General features: G+C 45.0%; 1 protein-coding gene across 9 annotated transcripts; it reads left to right on the forward strand.

The window, feature by feature from the left end:
• The first annotated feature begins 28 nt into the window (after positions 1 to 28).
• Positions 29 to 19,037, forward strand: CABYR (calcium binding tyrosine phosphorylation regulated). 9 transcript variants are annotated; one of them, XM_042963246.1, is made up of 7 exons: positions 31 to 133; positions 2,671 to 2,843; positions 2,943 to 2,996; positions 13,480 to 13,830; positions 14,683 to 14,751; positions 16,960 to 17,563; positions 18,676 to 18,819. In XM_042963246.1, the coding sequence occupies exons 2-7, from the start codon at positions 2,696 to 2,698 to the stop codon at positions 18,728 to 18,730; spliced, it is 1,281 nt and encodes a 426-aa protein (XP_042819180.1). In that variant the 5' UTR covers positions 31 to 133; positions 2,671 to 2,695; the 3' UTR covers positions 18,731 to 18,819. The 9 variants fall into 9 exon arrangements, 8 of the variants coding, with proteins under 8 accessions (XP_015390279.2, XP_042819177.1, XP_007076055.2 ...); XR_006210232.1 differs by lacking the exon at positions 16,960 to 17,563 and adding an exon at positions 18,950 to 19,037 and having other exon boundaries at positions 29 to 133; positions 13,480 to 14,751; positions 18,676 to 18,832; XM_015534793.2 differs by lacking the exon at positions 18,676 to 18,819 and adding an exon at positions 18,950 to 19,037 and having other exon boundaries at positions 29 to 133; positions 13,480 to 14,751; positions 16,960 to 17,567.
• Positions 19,038 to 19,313: the final 276 nt, after the last annotated feature.

Raw genomic sequence — 19,313 nt, forward strand, 5'->3', positions numbered from 1 at the left:
GGGAGGAGCTTTGTGACGCACGCCCTGACGTCCACAGGGCTATAAATACCCAGCTCAGCGCTTCTACTCCTTCAGGAGCCGCCGGCAAGGGGGCAACGAGGAAGCTTTTTATAGCGTAGGCGGAAAGGAAAAGGTGGGGGAGTCTGGAGAAAAGGCCCCCCCCCCCCCGCCCTGCGGCCCAGGAGGCGGTCACGCCCTCGGGGCGCCTCTCGCGGTGGGCTCGGTGGATGGTTCTTCCAGTGCTGGGGAAGACGGAGGGCCCTCGGAGTGGGAGGCCCGTGGGGAAGGGCAGGCTCACAACCGTGGGTGTGGCGGAGCTCCGGGAGTCCCGGCGGTGGGTCTGCCACCTGCGCCTCCTGAACTAGACGCGGAACCGGGACGCCCGCTCTCCGTTTCGCTGCCCTTCCCACCAAACCAACGGCAAACCAAGCACAGACCCCAACGTAGGTCTTAAGGGAGCGGTGTGTATTGTTGACGTTTCCTGTGGCTCTGAAGCCCGCACTCCCGCATTCTCAGCCTACAGCACCGTTGTCCCGCTCAGGCGTTAGCCCTGGGGGAGTGGGTAAAAACGCAAGCTCACAGTTCAGCACAGGGGTCGGGGTAGTAAAAGAAGTTTTGGACAAGTAACCTCTAAAGGAGAGATTTGGGTAGAATTAAGCGGTCGGTTTTAAGCTCTCAGTGTGTGTGTGTGTGTGTGTGTGTGTCTGTCTCTGACTACCCGTCGATGTAGTCCTGCTTGGTGTCGCAGTATTTCTCAACTTGCTCAGGACAATTTTTCTCATGGGACTGTGTTGTAGGACGTACAGCATCCCAGGTCTTGGGGCACTGAAAGGCCTCGCACACTCCCAGAGTGTGGAGTGGTTGGGGGCGCGGCATACCGCCTGCGCGGAGAACCAATAGGATCACTGTACGGCCGTTCTGTCCACGGTTGGTGGCAGCAACTGCCAACTGCCTACAGAAAGGGTGTTTAGGTAGCTCCATCATGGCTGCCGGTAAGCCGCTTTTCCAAACGTGACTTATCCACTCACACTGGGGTGCAAAATGTGTACTTGAAAAAAAATTATATACACATGCACACAAAAATAGCGTATCTGTGGATCATGCATACAATTACTGCCTACATCCCTTAACGTTTAGCTTGTAGCCTGCCAAAGCTGCACTAGTGGTGTGGGGTTGTTTTGGTTGTTTTTTTGTTTTTGTTTGCTTTTTGCGCACTAGTTTTTTAAAGATAGTTTAATTCAGTAAAGGTCAAGTTGACTTAAACTTTGAGAGTAGATTTTCATTAAAGGATTCAATACACTTAATTATATCCTCAAAAGATTTGCTTTGACCAACAGAGATTCATTTTTTTTTTTCCTGACCTTTGGGAAGATGAAACTGCTTTTAAATATTCAGCATTTTGTTATGACACACAACTTTTTATTAGAGGTTGGCTCCTTATATAATTGCTGTAACTAAACTCTGCAACTAGCTCTATGAAACTCGTTACTTGACTGTAGGGATGTTGTTGACATGATTCATTATATCACACTATTCCCCTCTTTATGAGGACCTGGGGGAGAAATTTCTCCTGGGACTCGGTGTTCAGAATGCCTCTGAGTCTCCCAGGCAACTGATTTTTTATCTCAGAAACATGAACCATTTAACCAAATTTTTCCTATTTTGTGATGGCTGCCTAGTAGCTCAGGGGCTGATTTGACACGCCATCTCCATCAAAGTGTAGGATGTATGGCTTGCATGGGGATACTAACCTTACCTGTGGCTTCATCATATTTTTCCTACCATGATTTTTCCCTTACCATTGAACTCCTTTCCTTAAATAGTTACTTCTGTTCTTTACATGTATTTATAAACCTCCTGAAATCATCTTGTACAGTGAAACAGAACACACACACACACACACCCTGACACACAGTTTAGGATGGCAATCTTTGCAACTCTTGAGCATTACAGGTTGGACTATGCAATACCCTTGGTACCACTTAAAATCAGAAAGGCGGCAGAAAGGGGAGAGAGGGGAAGACTAAGGCAGAGGTTAAGGGAGGATAGGAGAAAAGAGAGACGTGCATAGGGTAGTGGGTGGTGTGATACCACAAGTAAATTATACCTATTCTGATTGTTAAAGCAAAGGCTAAAAATTGTATATTGAAAGACGATCAACGTGTTCAGGGATACATTTAGAAAAATGAGGAAAAAGATGTTTTCTTGTAGAAACTCTATTTGACAATTCTATCTGATGAAGGTACAGAGAAAAAGCCAGTGCCCATGTAATTTCAAAGGATGTTTAGGCACCGATACACGAGCTTAATTTATCTTTCTTGAAATTCTGCACAAAATATTTACTAAATTTTACAGAAACAAGTTTTGTTTGGTTGGTTCTTTGTTTTTACTATCATCCTAGAGTTCTCACCAGGGCTTTCCCCAGGGGGTTTAATAGTGCTACTATATTGCTCATCTGCACATAATGAGCTAGTGTGTGTGTGTGTGTGTGTGTGTGTGTGTGTGTGTACGCACTCACGCCTGTGTGTTAACTACCATTAAGAATTAGCCCACTTTGCTAGAATAAATGCCTAGAAATTGGAACTAAAGGTAATAATTTCTATAGGAGACAGATTTGTTGTCAGAAGCTATCATATACTATTTATAAGACCTTGTTTTTCTTCATTATAGTTGATATTACAGACATCCTGCCCAAATGATTTCTTCAAAGCCCAGACTTGTCGTACCTTATGGCCTCAAGACTCTGCTCGAGGGACTTAGCAGAGCCGTTCTCAAAACCAACCCACCAAACATCACCCAGTTTGCAGCAGTTTATTTTAAAGAACTCATTGTGTTTAGAGAAGGTTTGTTATTCCTTGAGATTATATATTTGTTGCTTTGAAAAGGAAGGCATTTTAAGTTGGGAATTTGATGTCTCTAATTTCCTGCATTTATTCCTTCAGGGAATACTTCTCTGGATATAAAAGATCTCGTTAAACAATTTCATCTGAATGAAGGTAAGTACCACAAGTAGTAACAGTTTAATAATACTAGTTATAAATCATTGCATCATTACTAGCATACATTCAAGCTTCAGAATCATGCCCATAAATATTTTGTTTAATTATACTGATGTTTGTTTAATCACAGTTTAATTTTTATTATTGGATCATTTTTTTTTTTTTTGAAGATTGGAAACTGACATTTTGGAGGATTTTAAATCTTTAAAAGACAAACATAGGAAACACTCATCTTCAAACCATTTGGTAAAATGAGACCTAGAACAGTATGTATAAACTATGACTCAGACCCTTCCTAATGTCCTCTATCTTTAAGGAAGTACAATGAACTTTGAAGAAAACTGGATGTTGTAGTAATAGATGCACTACTTAGGAAAGTTATATAAACACTCTTCTTGGAAGATATTTTTATTAAGAAAAAAGACATCTTTTTTTCTTTTTTCCTCCTATGGTAGGTTAACTGCAGTTCAGTTGGAGGGCAAGAAATCAATTGTCACTGACCATCTTTTCTGTCCCAAGTTTTTCATAGAAAGTGGTCTTCTCCAGCCCATCTCTCTGACATAGGGCTGTACAGGGCTTTGAAAAATTGTGTTTTATGTATATGTGTAAATGTCTAGGTGGACGTGACCGCATGAAACTGCATTGACAGAGGAGCACCGAGAAAAGTCAGATGGGGAGTAAGAGAAAAGCATAGTTACATGGTGACAATTTGGGTGGCTCACTAAAAGCAAAAGGGTGATCCCAAGGACAGGCATGCATATCTAAAAGAATGGTAAGAAGAACCTTTTGGCAAAATTTTGTGGAGAAAATGGGAGACTCCCGGGCAGGGAGAGAAATAACGAAGTATTTTTGCTGCTTTAGCTGGCCAACATTTTGGAATGACTGTGGAGAAAGAAAAGGTAGGATCAGTGAGTTTAAGCCACTTTTATACTCTACCAGTTTGGTGATGCCAATAGATAACATAGTCAAGATAGGGAGAAGTCATGAGTAGGATCTAGGAAAATGTAAAGATCATGAGGGATTTGGGTCTATGGCAAAAGACCCAAAACAGAAAATGAGATTAAGGCTAGCAAGAGTCAGCATTTGAAGGGGCAGGAGAGTCCATTGCTGTGGTTCAGGAATATTTTACTATCTAGCCTGGCTTCTTCCCTGCAGGGTCCTGAGGACATTCCCAGCTTACCATGAGACACAGGTCTGGGATTTGCTTACCACCAGCAGGACATACAGACAAGTGCAAGAACCCCGACAACTCTCCCCTTCCCTGTGAACCTTTCTCTTTGTACTCGTGCTGTCTATACCAGGAGCTATGTTTGAGAGGATTGGGATTGTGCAGGCTTACTATGTTTGAGAGTGGTGATAAAGTCGGTGAATCTTTATGGTGGGAGGTAGCTAACTGGTAGCTTTAAAAAAAATTTTTTTTTAATGTTTATTATTTTTGAGAGAGAGAGAGAGAGTGCAAGCGGAAAGGGGCAGAGAGAGAGGGGGGGGACACAGAATCTGAAGTGGGCTCTAGGCTCTGAGTTGTCTGCACAGATCCCGACGTGGGGCTCGATCTCATGAACCACGAGATCATAACCTGAGCTGAGGTCAGATGCCCAATTGTCTGAGACACCCAGGCTCTTCTAACTGGTAGCTTTTGAGACTAATTTGTTTACTGAAGAACTTACCCACCATTCAGCTTAACAAGTGGACTAAATTAATGTGGATTACTTTAATTAACAGACTGAATGGCTGTAGACCTAGATTGCTCTTTGGCAGTAGAGTAGAAATGAACATTGCTTATTCTAGTTTACTGGGGAGATGGGAAGGTAACATGAAGATATGACCAGAAAATATATTGATTTCATTGTTAACTAATACCAGTTTGGCTCATTTGTCTGCCTTTTATTGTTGTATCAACTGGTTTATTAATGGAAAACAGTGTCCATTAACTTAGGTCCTATCGTAGAGACTGCATGAGTCTGTGTGTATCCAGGAAAGCATCACTCTGGGCTAAAGAGGGACTATCTAGGGATATAGAGGCAGTTTCCATTTGGTAGGGCATTTCCTCCCCTGAATGACATCCTCCTATCTTCTAACTGGCTTAATTCCCCAAACGCAATTCCTGTGGGAGTGCCAAGTACATTTGGCTGCATGGTTGTTGGGTTCTCTACAATAAAAATGTAGGTAGAACAAGTGGCACCTTCTCCTCTAGACAGACTTCCCTTCTGTGGATCCCGCTGCTGTATATGGTGGCACCTATAGTACCCTACATGCTCTCTCGGTCCCAAGGATTGTGGCTCTCCCAAGATTTCAGTGATGTGCAATATGGAAAAGTGGACCATTCTTTGAGGACCATGTGAACTGACCCTTACTTTGGTCTTTCAGTCTCTTCAGCATGAGGCTAGGTCAACCTAAAGGCAGTAGCAGGTATTAGCGCTTGCTGATGTGGGGCAAAGGCTAACTCCCATCCTTAATGCATTGGTCCCCACTCACCTCCCAACTATCAGATATGACTGTGAAAGACATTGGTTTTTGTCTACAGTACATCCTTGCGCATACCCTTTTATTTGAACACTTCATCCTGGATTTTTCTTGGAAGGAGGCCCATTTTTGGTAGCTTCTTTATAGGACAGACAGGGTTCACCCATCTCCCAGTGCCCTTAAAAATTCATACAAACTCAGGTGATGGAAGAGGTGGGGAGGAAAAGTACCAGATACGAAGCAAACTTTTCTCACTTCTCTGTTGTCTCTCATCATTTCCTCATTTTCCAGAGCCTAGGACCTATGGGATAGTCCCTGACTGTCCAGGCTTCCACTGTGGCATTTCACCCATATATGCCTATTTCCAAAGTAGTTCATGCTGTGAAACTTTCTTGGACTCCCTTGTTTTTTTTTTTTTTTTTTTTTTTGCAATTTGATTAAACAGATCTCACTACCACATGAATCCATGAAAAGTGCCGCAATTTTTCAGTCTTCTCAGGAGTTTCTTTGTTAATAGAGATGAATCATTAATTGGGGGGATTTTAGAAACTCAGCTCTATTTTAAAGCAAAAGAGTTGTCTCTTAAGTTCTACCACTTAGTATATGGTAGGAAAAGAAAAGAAAAAGGAATGGAATCATTGAGTACAGGCTTACCTTGGAGATACTGTGGGTTTAGTTCCAGACCACCACAAGAAAGCAAATACTGCAATAAAGCCAGTCAGATGAACTTTTTTCATTTCCCAGTGCATATAAAAATTACGTTTTATACTATACTGTAGTCTATTAAGTGTGCAATAGTATTATGTCTAAAAAAAGTGTACATACCTTAATTTAAAAAACTTTACTGCTAAAAAAAAAATAAAATGAATTAAAAGGTAACTACCATCTGAGCTTCCAGAGAGCTTGATGGTTGCTCTTGATGTTGATGGCTGCTGACTGATCAGGGTGGTGGTCCCTGAAAGTTGGGGTATCTGTAGCAATTTCTTAAAATAAGACAACAATAAAGTTTGCCACATCGATTGACTCTTCATGAATGATTTCTCTATGGCATGTGATGCTATTTGATAGCATTTTACCCACAGTAGAACTTCTTTCCAACCCCAGTCAGTCTTCTCAAACCCTGCTGCTACTTGAGCAACTAAGTTTATGGAATATTCTAAATTCTTTCAACGGTCTTCACCAGGATTGTAGACCATCTCAAGAAACCACTTTCTTTGCTCATCCATAAGGAGCAACTCTTCCTCTGTTCAAGTTTTATCCTGAGACTGCAGCAATTCAGTCACTTCTTCTGGCTTCACTCCTAATTCTGGCTGTCTTGCTGTTTTCACCCCATCTGCAGTGACTTCCCCCACTGAAGTCATGAACCCCTCAAATTCATCCATGACTTTGGAATTAACTTCTTCTAGATGCCTGTTAATGTTGATATTTTGACCTCTTCCCATGAGTCACAAATGTTCTTAATGGCATCTAGAATGGTGACTCCTTTCCAAAGGTTTTCAACTGACTTTGCCCAGATCCATCAGAGGAATCATTATCTTTTGCAACTATAGCCTTACAAAATGTATTTCTTAAATAATGAGATTTGAAAGTTGAAATTACTTCTTGATTCATGGACTGCAGTATCGATGTATTAGCAGGTATGAAAACCACATTCACCTCATTGTACGCCTCCATCAGAGCTCTTGGATGACCAGGTACATTGTCCCTGAGCAGTAATATTTTGAAAGGAATATTTTTCTCTAAGTGGCAGGTCTCAACCCAGAGTTTAGGGGGTTTAAACTCTAAACCCTCAGTTTATTCAGTTAACCGGGGCGCCCGGGTGGCTCAGTCAGTTAAGCATCTGACTTTGGCTCAGATCATGATTTCGCAGTCCATGAGTTCGGGCTTCGTGTTGGGCTCTGTGCTGACAGCTCAGAATCTGGAGCCTGCTTCAGATTCTGTGTCTCCCTCCCTCTCTCTGCCCCTCCCCTGCTCATGTTCTGTCTGTCTCTCTCAAAAATAAACATTAAAAAAATTAATAAAAGTAAGTAAATAAAATATTCAGTAAGCCATAGTGTAAATGGACATGCTGTTACCAGGCTTTGTTGTCCCATTTATAGAGCCCATGCAGAGTAGATTTAGCATAATTCTTAAGACCCCCAGGATTTTCAGAATGGGAAAAGAGCATTGGCTTCAACTCAAAGTCACCAGCTGCAGTAGCCCCTAACAAGACAGTCAGATTGTCCTTTGGAGCTTTGAAGGCAGGCATTGACTTCTCTCTAGCTATTAAAGGCCTAGACAGCATCTTCTAATATAAGAATGTCTCACCTACATTGAAAATCTGCTGTTTAGTGTAGCCACCCTCAGTCATGATCTAGCTAGATCTCCTGGATAATTGCGGCGGCTTCCACATCAGCACTTGCTGCTTCCCCTTGCACGTTGATGTTACGGAGACGGTGTTTTTCCTTAAACCTCATGAACCACCTCTGCTCGCCTCAGACGTTTCTTCTGCAGCTTCCTCCTCTCTCAGACTTGATAGAATTGACGAGAGTTAGGACTTTGCTCTGGATTAGGCTTTTGGTCTAAGGGAATGTTGTGGCTGGTTGGAGCTTCTATCCGGAACACTAAAACGTTCTCCCTATCAGCAATAAGGCTGTTTCGCTTTCTTATCATTCGTGTGTTCACTGGTTTAGCACTTTCAATTTCCTTTAAGAACTTTTCTTTGCATTCACAACTTGGCTAACTGGTTGGCGTAAGAGTTCAGCCTATCTCAGCTTTCACCATGCCTTCCTCACTAAGCTTAATCATTTTCTAGCTTTTGATTTAAAGTAAGAGACATGAGACTTTCTTTCACTTGAGCACTTAGAGGCCATTGTAGGGTTATCGATCGGCCTAATTTCAATATTGTTGTGTCTCAGGGAATGGGGAGGTCCCAGCAGAGGGAGAAAGATGGGGGGAACAGCCAGTCAGTGGCCTTGCTTAACAGGGTTGCCACAAACCTTCAGTTTGTAAAAAATGCAATACTCGCAAAGTAAAATAAAGTGCGATAAAATGAGGTATACATGTACCTGTTTTGTCCTAGGTACTTACAATATATTTTGTCAATTAAGACACCTTTATAAGTAGGTAACATCATTGCAATTTTACGTGAGAAATCTGATGCTTGGGTGTGATTACATAACTTGTAAGCTTCTAAATATTAAGTAATCGGTAGAGTTGGGATGTAAACTGAGATCTTCCTAGAAGCATAACTCATGCTCTTTCTACAGTAAATAGCAGTCTAGGATCCCTCTGGAAAAACTTGAAATTCTTCAACTAAAAGAGTGAAGGGAGAGGAATTTCAGCTCCCTTTCCCCACAGTATCTCCTCTTCTTTCACTTCTTCCTCCATCATGTTGTGTAGACCCTGAAGCCAGATTGTGCTAGTTGTCATTTTTTCAGCACTCAGTGAGGAGGGTGGGAAGCACTTTCCTGTTCAGAGTGGTAAATGTAATCTCAACACCACTATCACCTAACATCCCCCTAAGCTTAATTCAGTCCAGTTTCTAGTATCAGCCTTGTCCTGCTTCCAACAAAGGCAGGAAATAACAAACTCTTCTGAAGAACCAAGGAGGCCTAGCCCACCCTGAGTTAACCTGTTAGCTTTTCCTAGTCATCTTGGACATTCTTGGCTTGGCCATAGAACAGTAATTACCGTCATGTACTGTTGTGGATCTTTGGGCCCAGTTTCAATTTCTATGCAGCACCATAGCAGTTATGTGTATCATTAGATGTTGTCTTGAGCTACTTACTCATATCAAACATTTATGAAGTTTTTAGTTTAATTCTTAGTTTTAAAACCTTTTTTAAGTTTGTTTTTGACAGAGACAGAGCTTGAGCAGGGGAGGGGCAGAGAGAGAGGGAGAGAGAATCCCAAAGAGGCTCCACGCTGTCAGCACAGAGCCCGATGTGGGGCTCACGAAACGGTGAGATCATGACCTGAGCTGAAGTCAAGCGTTGGAAGCTTAACCAAGTGTGCCACCTGGGTGCCCCAATTTTTAGTTTAATTCTTGTACCAAATTCTATTCTCATGCATTATTTTCATGGTTGGTTACATATACTTGTAGCTATTCTCTCTTATTAAGTAAATGAGAAATGTATCAATTTCAGGACAGCCTATACCAAATTTTGTGAAGCCCTGGTGCTTACTCTGCACTTTCCTGGGCATTTTTTTTTTCAAGTAAGGAAATCAAGCTACACTGATGCCCTAAACAGGGATGGGTGATGTGCCAAAATGATCTTTTTATCTCTCCAAGTCTTGTATTTGTCTAGACAGGGTGGTAAAATTTGTACCAAGGTAAGAATTACATTAAGTTGAAAAGGGTTCAAATGATTCTGTGGTGGTGATGTTGGGAAGGGGGCTTGGGCCTTTTATGCTTTTCCACTGTGTTAAGATTAATCAGTTGGGGGAATAGTCCATACTAAAGACAGCGAACAAATCATTGAGCCAATGATATAGTCAAGAGTTGGGGTCAGACTAGGGGCAGAAACGGAGCTAATTAGGATTGAGAGAGGAAGCAGATATGGCAAACCAGAAAATTAGGACAAGGAGGTCAGGGACAGCAGGACCCAAGAGTCAGTACATGAAGGGAGAACATCTTTGAGAAATGTATCGCTCTGCTAGTCAGGAGCCTTGATAGCTCCCTATTGTTCACAAAATCCAAACTCTTTGGTGTTGTAGGGATACTTTTGCAAAAATATTAAACTCTAATATACATGATTTCAGATAGCCTCTGATTGTTCCTGTTCACTCCGTTCATGTCTACCCATTGACGTATTCATTTGCTTTAGGAGAAAAGGCGAAAATAGCTAGAGCAAGGAAGTCGTTACTCCGTACTGAGTCTCCCAAGTTCATAGCAAGAAAGCTAACACTTTGGAGTTTTGCAGGAACCTGTTTTTGTTGAGAGAAGATCTTGGACTTTCCAGAGTGGAATTTTAATTTACAAGCCAAAGATTCTGGTAGAGTCAAGTTTATATTTAAAATTTTTTTTTAAAAATTTGTTTTTGAGAGAGAAAGAGAGAGAGGGCGGGAGAGGCAGAGAGAGAAGGAGACACAGAAATGGAAGGGGGCTCCAGGCTCTGAGCTGTCAGCACAGAGAGGATGCAGGGCTTGAACCCATGGACTGTGAGAGCTTGACCTGAGTCGAAATTGGTTGCTTAACCGACTGAGCCACCCAGGCACCTTACAAGGTTTTATTTTATATATGCCAGGGAGGAGGGGGGTGGGTGGGTAAAGTTAGGATATAAGCTCATCTCCTGCTGCAAAGGGAGGGGAAATGAGAAGTCCTTCCTGGCAATGGGGCTGTGGTACTAGGGTGTGCATAACAATTGCCAGCTGAGATCCAGAGCAGTTATAAGGAAGGTAAAATCTCTGATTGGAATTCCCTAAAACGTGAACAAAACGCTTGCTCTTTGCTTTCCTGGGTGCCTCTCAGAGAAGCAGTGTGATTAGCATCGTTTAACATAACCTATGCTACATTCAGCACCTCCACCATAATTGTAATTGTGATCAGACATTCAGTAAGTATTTGTTGAATAAAAAATTCTATTTGAAGCAGATTAGAAATAATGGAGAGTCTTTCTCAGATGGGCCTGAGATAAGATTTCTGATGCCCCAGGATCTGCATGTGGCTTTTAGTTGGTGCAGATGTGTTTCGATTGTCCCAGAGTGCTGAACTCGCAGGGCGTCGGGCTGAGAAAAGTGCAGTTGCTCAACCTGCCAGCTGAGAGCTACAGCACAAAATGTCCAAGCTGGACTGAATCAAAATTGGCAGCTAGGCCTCAGAGGCTAAAGAGGAACAAATTAGGAAGGGCTCTCCCAGTCCTTGAGTGAAGTAACAGGCCACATTTTTCACAGGGTGGAAATACTTCAGGAAATACAGCAAAGTCAGAGACAACGCCCAGAGCACAGGCAATAGGTGCTGTGCCTCCACCAGAGGTCACAGACAGGTGGCAGGAAAGGGCTACATGGGTCAGAACCAGAGCTAACTCTCACATTCACATTCCCTCTTTAGAAGTGGGAGAACCTTCGATAAAAGAGCGATACCCCAAAAGGGTGAATAATTAACCAATTAACCAAAGGAGACTTTTAAACTAGAAGGGATAAATACTTTAAACCTAGATCAACTAAATTTTGCCATGTAGAAATGAGCATTTTAATGCAGACAAAGTAATGCTTTGTGACAGGTCTGTCATAGTGTGTAAATTTTCATCCCTTTACAGGCCCCTGAATGCAAACACAGCTTCCTGCAATCTGCATCTATCCTGCCTTTGCAATCCTCGCTCCCATTAAGTACAAGACAGTTTGTTGTCTTCTGAGTTTTGCTTTATGCTGCTCCCCTCTCCAGGAGTTCCTTTCCACCTTTCAAGTGCTACATATCCTTAAAGCCCAATTCATTATTTCATTTAACAAATATGTACATTCCTACCCACTGCCAGATGTTGTGCTAGGTGAGATTCAGTGGGGAAGGAGAGAGTTCACTTTCAGCTCTGATGGAGGGGCTGGTATCACACCTAGCCTCCTATCAACAGCCATAATGCTGAAGAAATTGTACAAAACAAAGTCCAGTGCCTGGATACTTGGGAGAAGAGATTCACAGAAAGTGAGCCCCTCATTCACCCTCGCAGCATTTTTCAAACTCTTGCACAGGGAAAGCGAGGCCAAGCAGAGAGAGTGGAAGTGTCCCTGGGAAGAGGAAATGCAGAAGCAGAGTTAGGGGCTACTAATATGGCTAGGATTCAAGCAACAAAGTATCTGAGGGAGTGTTTGCAGAGAAGAATCCTACCCCCCCACCCCCATAAAAAAACGCAAAGCCCTTTTCGTTGGGGTTGCTGGCCAACCCCGAGCCGCCTGCCTGTGGAGGACAGCTTGGGGCTTAGCCGGGAAGAGCTGGGGGGAGACAGGCAGCTGAGTGGGGGGGTTTGAGAAGTAGTGTGCTGTTGGTGTGGGGGAGGTTGGGCCCAGCCGAGGTGAAGAGACTTGTGAAACTCTGGCCATGCAGTTGAGACTCCAGGAAGGTCAAAGCCAAGGAATAATAAACCTTGTGGGAGGACTAAGAACAAAACTGAAACACACTTTGTGCTTTTCCTGCAGATAGCATTCTGGTATTAGGGAAACATTTCCCCAAGAGAGAGTCCTCAGTGCGGCAAGCAGATGTGACCGCGTGCGACGAGGAAGGGCCGGTGGGGGGGGGGGGGGGTGGCAGGCAGATGCGGAGCTGAGAAAAGGGGCTCACAGCGGTTTTCCAGTCCTAGGAGTTTCTGCACGTTGCCAGCCCCCTCGCCATCCCCAGCCATGGGAACTTCTTCCTGCCCGAGGACTCACCGAGTCCACACGTACACATGGGTCCAGAGTTCTCTCTCGGCCCCTCTTGTCTGGGTCAGTATGGCTTGGCCTGCATTATCAGATCTTGCCAGCAAGATCACTACCATTTTTAGGCTAGACTAGATGGGGCTTCCTAACATAGAAGTGTCCTGTAGTCAAGTTTTCCGATTCATCGTTAAATTTTATATATGCATTTTCTTAAATTGAGGAATGCCTTTATTAACATGACAGCATTTGTTTCATTAATAAGCTATTCCATCAGCTGAAGATGAGGTCACTTACTGCTCGGGTTGAAGTCTTGCCCTCTGCCCTCTGGTTTTGTGTAGGAGTTTAGATCAGAAGCTTTTTCCATGGAGGTTTTCAACTCAATTCTAGGCAGTTATGGTCTTTTCCCTGATGCTGACTAGCTGAAGGTGGTATCTGATTATGCGTTTTGTCACCGTGCTGCTCAGGGTCACTTAGTTCTGAGGAGATGAACTGAGTGAGGGATCTTTTGAGTGGATCAGGACAGGTAAGTTTCATTACCCACACGAAATCACTGATGTTGGGAAATAAAGCAAACTCTTTTGTACTCGTGTATGTACTGCCATCTGAATGTTCTACCTGTTACTGCTTTAAAGTTTGGTGGCAGGTGGAGGGGGACACACGCTTATTAACCCATCCGGCTGTTTGTTAGTAGAGAGATGGTCAGAAGGAATGACACAAGAGAAGAAACCAGAATGTGTAAAAGAACCGGTAGGAACATCCATAGTTTCCCACGAACCTACACGGATGGAAAAATCTACAGACACAGAGGAGGACAATATAGCTGGACCACTGTTCATCAGCAAAACCACTCAGTTCCCATCAGTTCATGCTGAGCTGCTCCCAGAGCCCGAGGAGACGACCGAAGCCACTCGAGGCTCCAGTTCAAAGCCAACTACCTCTAAGGCTATGAGCCCACCGTCGTCACCGTCTCCGGCAGCTGGCTCCCCGGAGTTTGCTTATGTCCCAGCCGACCCAGCTCAGTTTGCTGCTCAGACGTTAGGTAACGTTGCATCTATTCATTCTGATCAGTCTGACGTGTTAATGGTGGATGTGGCAACAAGTTTGCCTGTGTTTTCCGAGGAGGTGCTCAGCTCAGAGGCTGCCGAAGATGCCGCGGCAGCCACTCCTGCTGTGTATTCTGCAGAGGTGGTGGCCCTGCAGGTTCTGAGCCAAACATCTGTCCGTGTAGATTTGGGTTCTGAATCTAAAGACGATGACGCTGAGCCATCAACGGCTTCCTCATTCCCCTTGCAGGATGAACAAGACCCTCCTGCTTACGATCAAGCTCCTGAGGTCCCTTTGCAGGCTGATATTGAGGTCACATCATTCGTTCATATATCCTCTATCTATAACGATGAGCCTGTGACTGAAGGAGTCACTTATGTCGAGCAAATACCAGAGCACATAGTTATCCCTTTCACTGATGACATTGCTACTCTTAAAGAAAATGATCAGTCATCACCCTCTGGTCCCATTCCTGTAGCACTCATGAGGGGCTCAGGCAAAGCCGTAGGTTCTGGAAAACGTGCACAGTCGGAGGAGGACGCAGAATATTCCTCGGTGCAAATGGAGGCAGAAGCAGTTCTGTACTCCAACACCTCCCTGCAAGGTCCGCCTGCACAACTCCAGGATGCAGAGGGCTCTACCAATGCAGTAGGCTCTGAAAAATCTTTGCACCTTGAAATGGAGTTTACTGCTCTAGTCCCTGGCAATCCTGGGCAGGAGGAATCCAGGGAAAACTCTGCCACCCAGGAGATGGAGGCCACACTTGCGCTCTCTGGGGAAGCTGCCAAAGCAGGGAGCTTGGGTGCATCTGTAAGGTCATCTGGTGGTCCCCCCATTCCTGTTCCAGAAGGTCTTACTGAGCCAGAAATCGAACCAGAGTGGGAAGCAGCACCCGAACAAGGTTTGATGGAGCCAGGTAAGAAAATTAGATACTGACAAAATTAAAGATTACATTTCAGGTGCCATCTAGATTTCAGGTAACCCCTAGGTAGGCTCCCTACAGATGGGTCGAAAGACTTTTAAATAGTTCTTAAAACGGCAAACCTATGTAAAGTCTTTGTTGAATTTGAGATTTTACTCTTACAAGATGAGTGATTTTAAAGTGACATCACCAAAGCTTGGCCTCAGAGTTTGCTCCACCCGGCACTTTTGGACACGGCACAGGTAGTGAAGAACCCTAAGAGCCAACTGTCAGGCCCAAGATACGTGAGGTGGCCGCGGTGGTGTTGGTTTGCAATTCCTCGCTTGTGAACGTAAACTCCAACTGCACAACGCCTTCCGGAGGCTGCGGCCTGTGGCGCGTCAGGGAAATGGTGGTGTGTCGCCCTTGCTTTCGCGCTGCGGCAGGAGAGCTCTGCGAACGGGTGTGGGGAGCTGGCCTGGCCCCGGCCTCCTGGCTGGGGGCTCCTGCAGCCAACGGGGGGGGCTTCACGCCTGGATGGCGAGGACGGGTCAGGCCCAAGTTCTGTCACACGGGAGAGCACGGAGGACCACCGGGCACTGGCACTGCCGAAACGGCTGGTCTCCTGCCAGCTCCCTTGACGGGTGCTAACACCCCGCTGCTTTCGGGGCTGCTGGATCTTTCGGGGGCTTTCCCGTGATACAGAAACGATTTGACCTCTCTCTCCATCTAACTGTGGCGTTTGGTCCGCCCCACCCCCGGCCTCCTGTCTTCTCCCTTTTAGGGACGGATGGGTCATACAGGAGCCAACCTCCCCCATTCCTTTTGCAGAAACACTCTCAACTGTGGCTCTTCCCAGAGCCAGAATGGTCAAGTGTTACCAAAGCAGGTGTTCGGGGATCAAATTCTGTCTGGCAGTGTGACGGGGTCCTGCACAGCTGAGAAGGCAGAGGGCAGCGTTGGGAGCTGGCACACAGGACGGGCACTACACTCGTGGCTTATGCAGCACTGGCATCCCGAGTGACTGTTTTCAGGGCCTCGCCCTTTCTAAAGCACTACGAGGATATTTCAAATGGAAGACTGGGCTTGTCCATATTTTTAATTGGCTTTGCAGAAGGATCAATTGACAGCATCTGAAGCTACTGAAAACTTACCAGTTTAATCATGTGCATAGTGTTATTTTCTGGGGAAGAAGAAAAGCTACACCGGGGATACAAGGCCCAGGGCTCACAAGGTGAACTTAGCACACTCTGGGCAAACTCCATCAGGAAGGAGTTTCGCCTCCGTCCCATCTTCTGCGACTCAGCTCTCCACGACAGTACAGTCTTCACTAGGCAAGTCAAACTTGACATCATAGATTCCTGGGGGTTAGATGGATGGCACTCCCTAGACCTTTTTTTTTTTTTTAATGTTTATGTTTGAGACAGAGAGTGCGAGTGAGGGAGGGGCAGAGAGAGGGGGAGACAGAGAATCTGAAACAGGCTCTAGGCTCCAGAACCCGACGTGGGGCTTGAACTCACCAACCGTGAGATCATGACCTGAGCCCAAGTTGGATGCTTAACCGACTGAGCCACCCAGGTGCCCCTAGACCTCTTTTTTCTTAACCCCTCTGAGACCAACAGGCCTCATACTGCCACCTAGGACCTTTGACCTCAAGCCTCGCCTAAAAGGGGTGCTCTCTGGGGTTCTGAGTCCTAGATCATGAGATGATTGTACGTGGGGACAAATTAATGGGAGATGATGGTGCCTGTGAAGGGCCAGAGATAACTGATAATGTAATCAAAAGATGATGCCCCATGCAGACTTTAGTAAAGAAAAAGTCACTCTGCAGCTGCATTAACACTTTTTCAGTGGCTTCACATGCCCTTCAGTTGGTTGTTTTGGTAAAGCCACTAGTTTGGTAAAGTCCTCTATGAGGATGCTGTGACAGCCACATCTAATGGGGGTGTCCCTGGAAGCGGCACTTAGCATGAGATTGCTTCTTTAGCCACAACTCTAGTGCCCCTGCCGCTTGCTGTCCCAACACTGTTCTCGTTTTCCAACTGGACAGAACCGCTCTTCTTTCACATTACCAAACACTATTTAGCCCTCTCTCTAGCATGCTTTATGGCACATATTTACTGCTCTAGCTGTTTATATGTAAACTTATAAAGACATTTCTGTGCATAGCGCCTGATACAGAGACCAAACCTTTAATGCCTGCAAATTTTTTTTTTTTTATAGCCATAGCAGCAAGCGAAGCAGGACAACCACCACCATATTCTAACATGTGGACCCTTTATTGTCTAACTGATATGAATCAACAAAGTCGCCCATCACCGCCACCTGCACCTGTGCCTTTCCCCCAAGCAACCCTCTATTTATCTAATCCTAAGGATCCACAGTTTCTGCAGCAGCCACCGAAAGTTACTTCTCCAACTTACGTGATGCTGGATGACAGCAAGAAGACCAGTGCCCCACCTTTTATTTTAGTAGGCTCGAATGTTCAGGAAGCTCAGGATTGGAAACCTCTTCCTGGACATGCTGTTGTTTCTCAGTCAGATGCCTTGAAGAGATACACTGCAGTCCAAGTACCCATCGCTGTTCCTGCAGATCAGAAATTCCAGAAACATACCCCAAACCCCCAGAATGGTAGTCCTCTGCCAAGTGGACAAGATGTCCCCAGGCCACAAAGCCCAGTTTTTCTCTCTGTCGCATTCCCAGTAGAAGATGTAGCCAAAAAAGGTTCAGGATCTGGTGACAAACGTACCCCCTGTGGAAGTTATGGTATTGCTGGAGAGATAACCGTGACCACCGCCCATGTCCGCAGAGCAGAAACTGGGAACTGGTAGGTGCGTTTTCCTACCATAATGTGTGGGCCTTGGCTTGCTCCTAGTGTTTGATTTGCTGATCTGGAGGTTGAGGTGTTTATGAAAATTGCATTGAGATATGCAAGGAGTTGGTGTATACTCAAATTTGATGAGGTTACTATCTCCAAGTTCATTGCCCCCAGTTGCTAATAAATGCAGTGTGTGTACTGCACCGTGAGGACTCGGACTTGGTGCCTAATACATGAACCGATCCACTCGATCACCTGGGAATATGGGTTCTTCATCTAGCCCCTGGAAGATACTAGAAAAAGGGTAGATTTATAAGAAGACATTCCGTAGGAACTGTATAATCCAATTGGCTTAAGGGGTGGGTCGGAGCAGAGACAAGACATGAGCACTGGGGACAACTGGAGAGAGATAAGAGATTGTGTGTAGAGCAGTATGTTTGTTCCCTCTCAGAGTGAAGATTTATAGATTTACACAGTAGGAGTCTGGAAACGCCCTGAAGAGCCCAAACTGGAATGAACTGTGGATAAGACAGTTTTATCACTCACAGATGATCATTAAATTCTTTATCTACCCGGTACTTAATGCCATGTCCTGTGCTCGTCCCTCCTTCCTGAGGTGGGTAGGCAGGGCAAACCAGGGGCCTTCCCACTTAGTGGGGGAAAGCACCAGAGTTAATTACACCATGTGAAGTAGGGTGAACCAAACAAGATGCTGACAGGTGTTCAGGCCCAGATGCAAACTGACCACTGAGTGAGTGCAAGGAGCCAGCCTTGTAGAGACCCCACAGACCAGGCCTAGGGCTTGAAAGAGCAGGAGTCAGACACCCCAAGGAGGCCAAAATGAGAGCGGCTGGGAAGAGCCGGGACAGCACCTAAGAGGACGCTGGAGCTGTGAAGAGAGGACCCTATGAGTCAGGGCCCCTGTGTCCCTAGGAGAGAGACTGGGGTTAAAAGCTCAGTAGGAAGCCAGAGCTGGAGGTCACTAGAGGGAGCAGAGACATGAGTTAAGGAGGTATAATGCAACTGTTAAACCCACACCCCCGCGAGTTCTGCTCCTTAAAACAATTTGTGGGAATTTCAAGCTGAACATCTGATGGGCAAAAGCTACATTTCCTTCACAGGCAGGTTCGAATACTACATCGCATTTCAGGAGACAACTCGGTTATCAAATCTTAGGTCTACGTGCCCTTATTCATCACCCCCTTTGTAGACTTTTAGCAGAATTGTCAAAATGGCTTTCTCAGCATGAAATGCTGGGACATTTCGCTGCAAATACAGGTAAATGAGTAGATAAGAATTTAATGATAGGAGTGCAGACCTCGTATTTCTGATCTGCCGTTCTTTTTACTTGTTCATTTTCATGATTAAACAATTCACTGTTTGCATTCCTAACAGATGCCAGAAGTGACGCCATTTGAGTCAACGTTCAAGGTGGAGTCTGCCACCCCGTGTAATTTGTCAATAAACTTCATGCAAGCATAAAGCCTTGTGTTCTCATTTTGTAATTCAGGACAACCGATTACAGAAGGCCATAAATCTTTGCAGACTTGCAGAGCCTTTTCCAACTCTGTATATACACCGTAGAAGAAAAAACTCCCACTCTATTAACACCTCTCCTCACACATTTCCTAGGTGGGCATTCCCACTTGGGAAGTCCATGTTTGGTGTGCACACCAGGGGAATACAGGGGGCACTTCAGTGTAATACTGTATTTACCCAGATAACACTCCCCAGTGCTGACTGCCTCCTGAGCCTGTGC

This window comes from Panthera tigris, chromosome D3 (genome assembly GCF_018350195.1).
Source record: "Panthera tigris isolate Pti1 chromosome D3, P.tigris_Pti1_mat1.1, whole genome shotgun sequence".
NCBI classification, from domain to species: domain Eukaryota; kingdom Metazoa; phylum Chordata; class Mammalia; order Carnivora; family Felidae; genus Panthera; species Panthera tigris.

What these genes read in the sequence shown, in the direction of transcription:
- CABYR (XM_042963243.1), top strand. Translation starts at nt 2,696, where the DNA reads ATGATTTCTTCAAAGCCCAGACTTGTCGTACCTTATGGCCTCAAGACT. An exon ending in ACTCATTGTGTTTAGAGAAG is followed by an intron (nt 2,844 to 2,942) that starts GTTTGTTATTCC and finishes TTATTCCTTCAG; the next exon opens with GGAATACTTCTCTGGATATA. An exon ending in ACAATTTCATCTGAATGAAG is followed by an intron (nt 2,997 to 13,479) that starts GTAAGTACCACA and finishes GCTGTTTGTTAG; the next exon opens with TAGAGAGATGGTCAGAAGGA.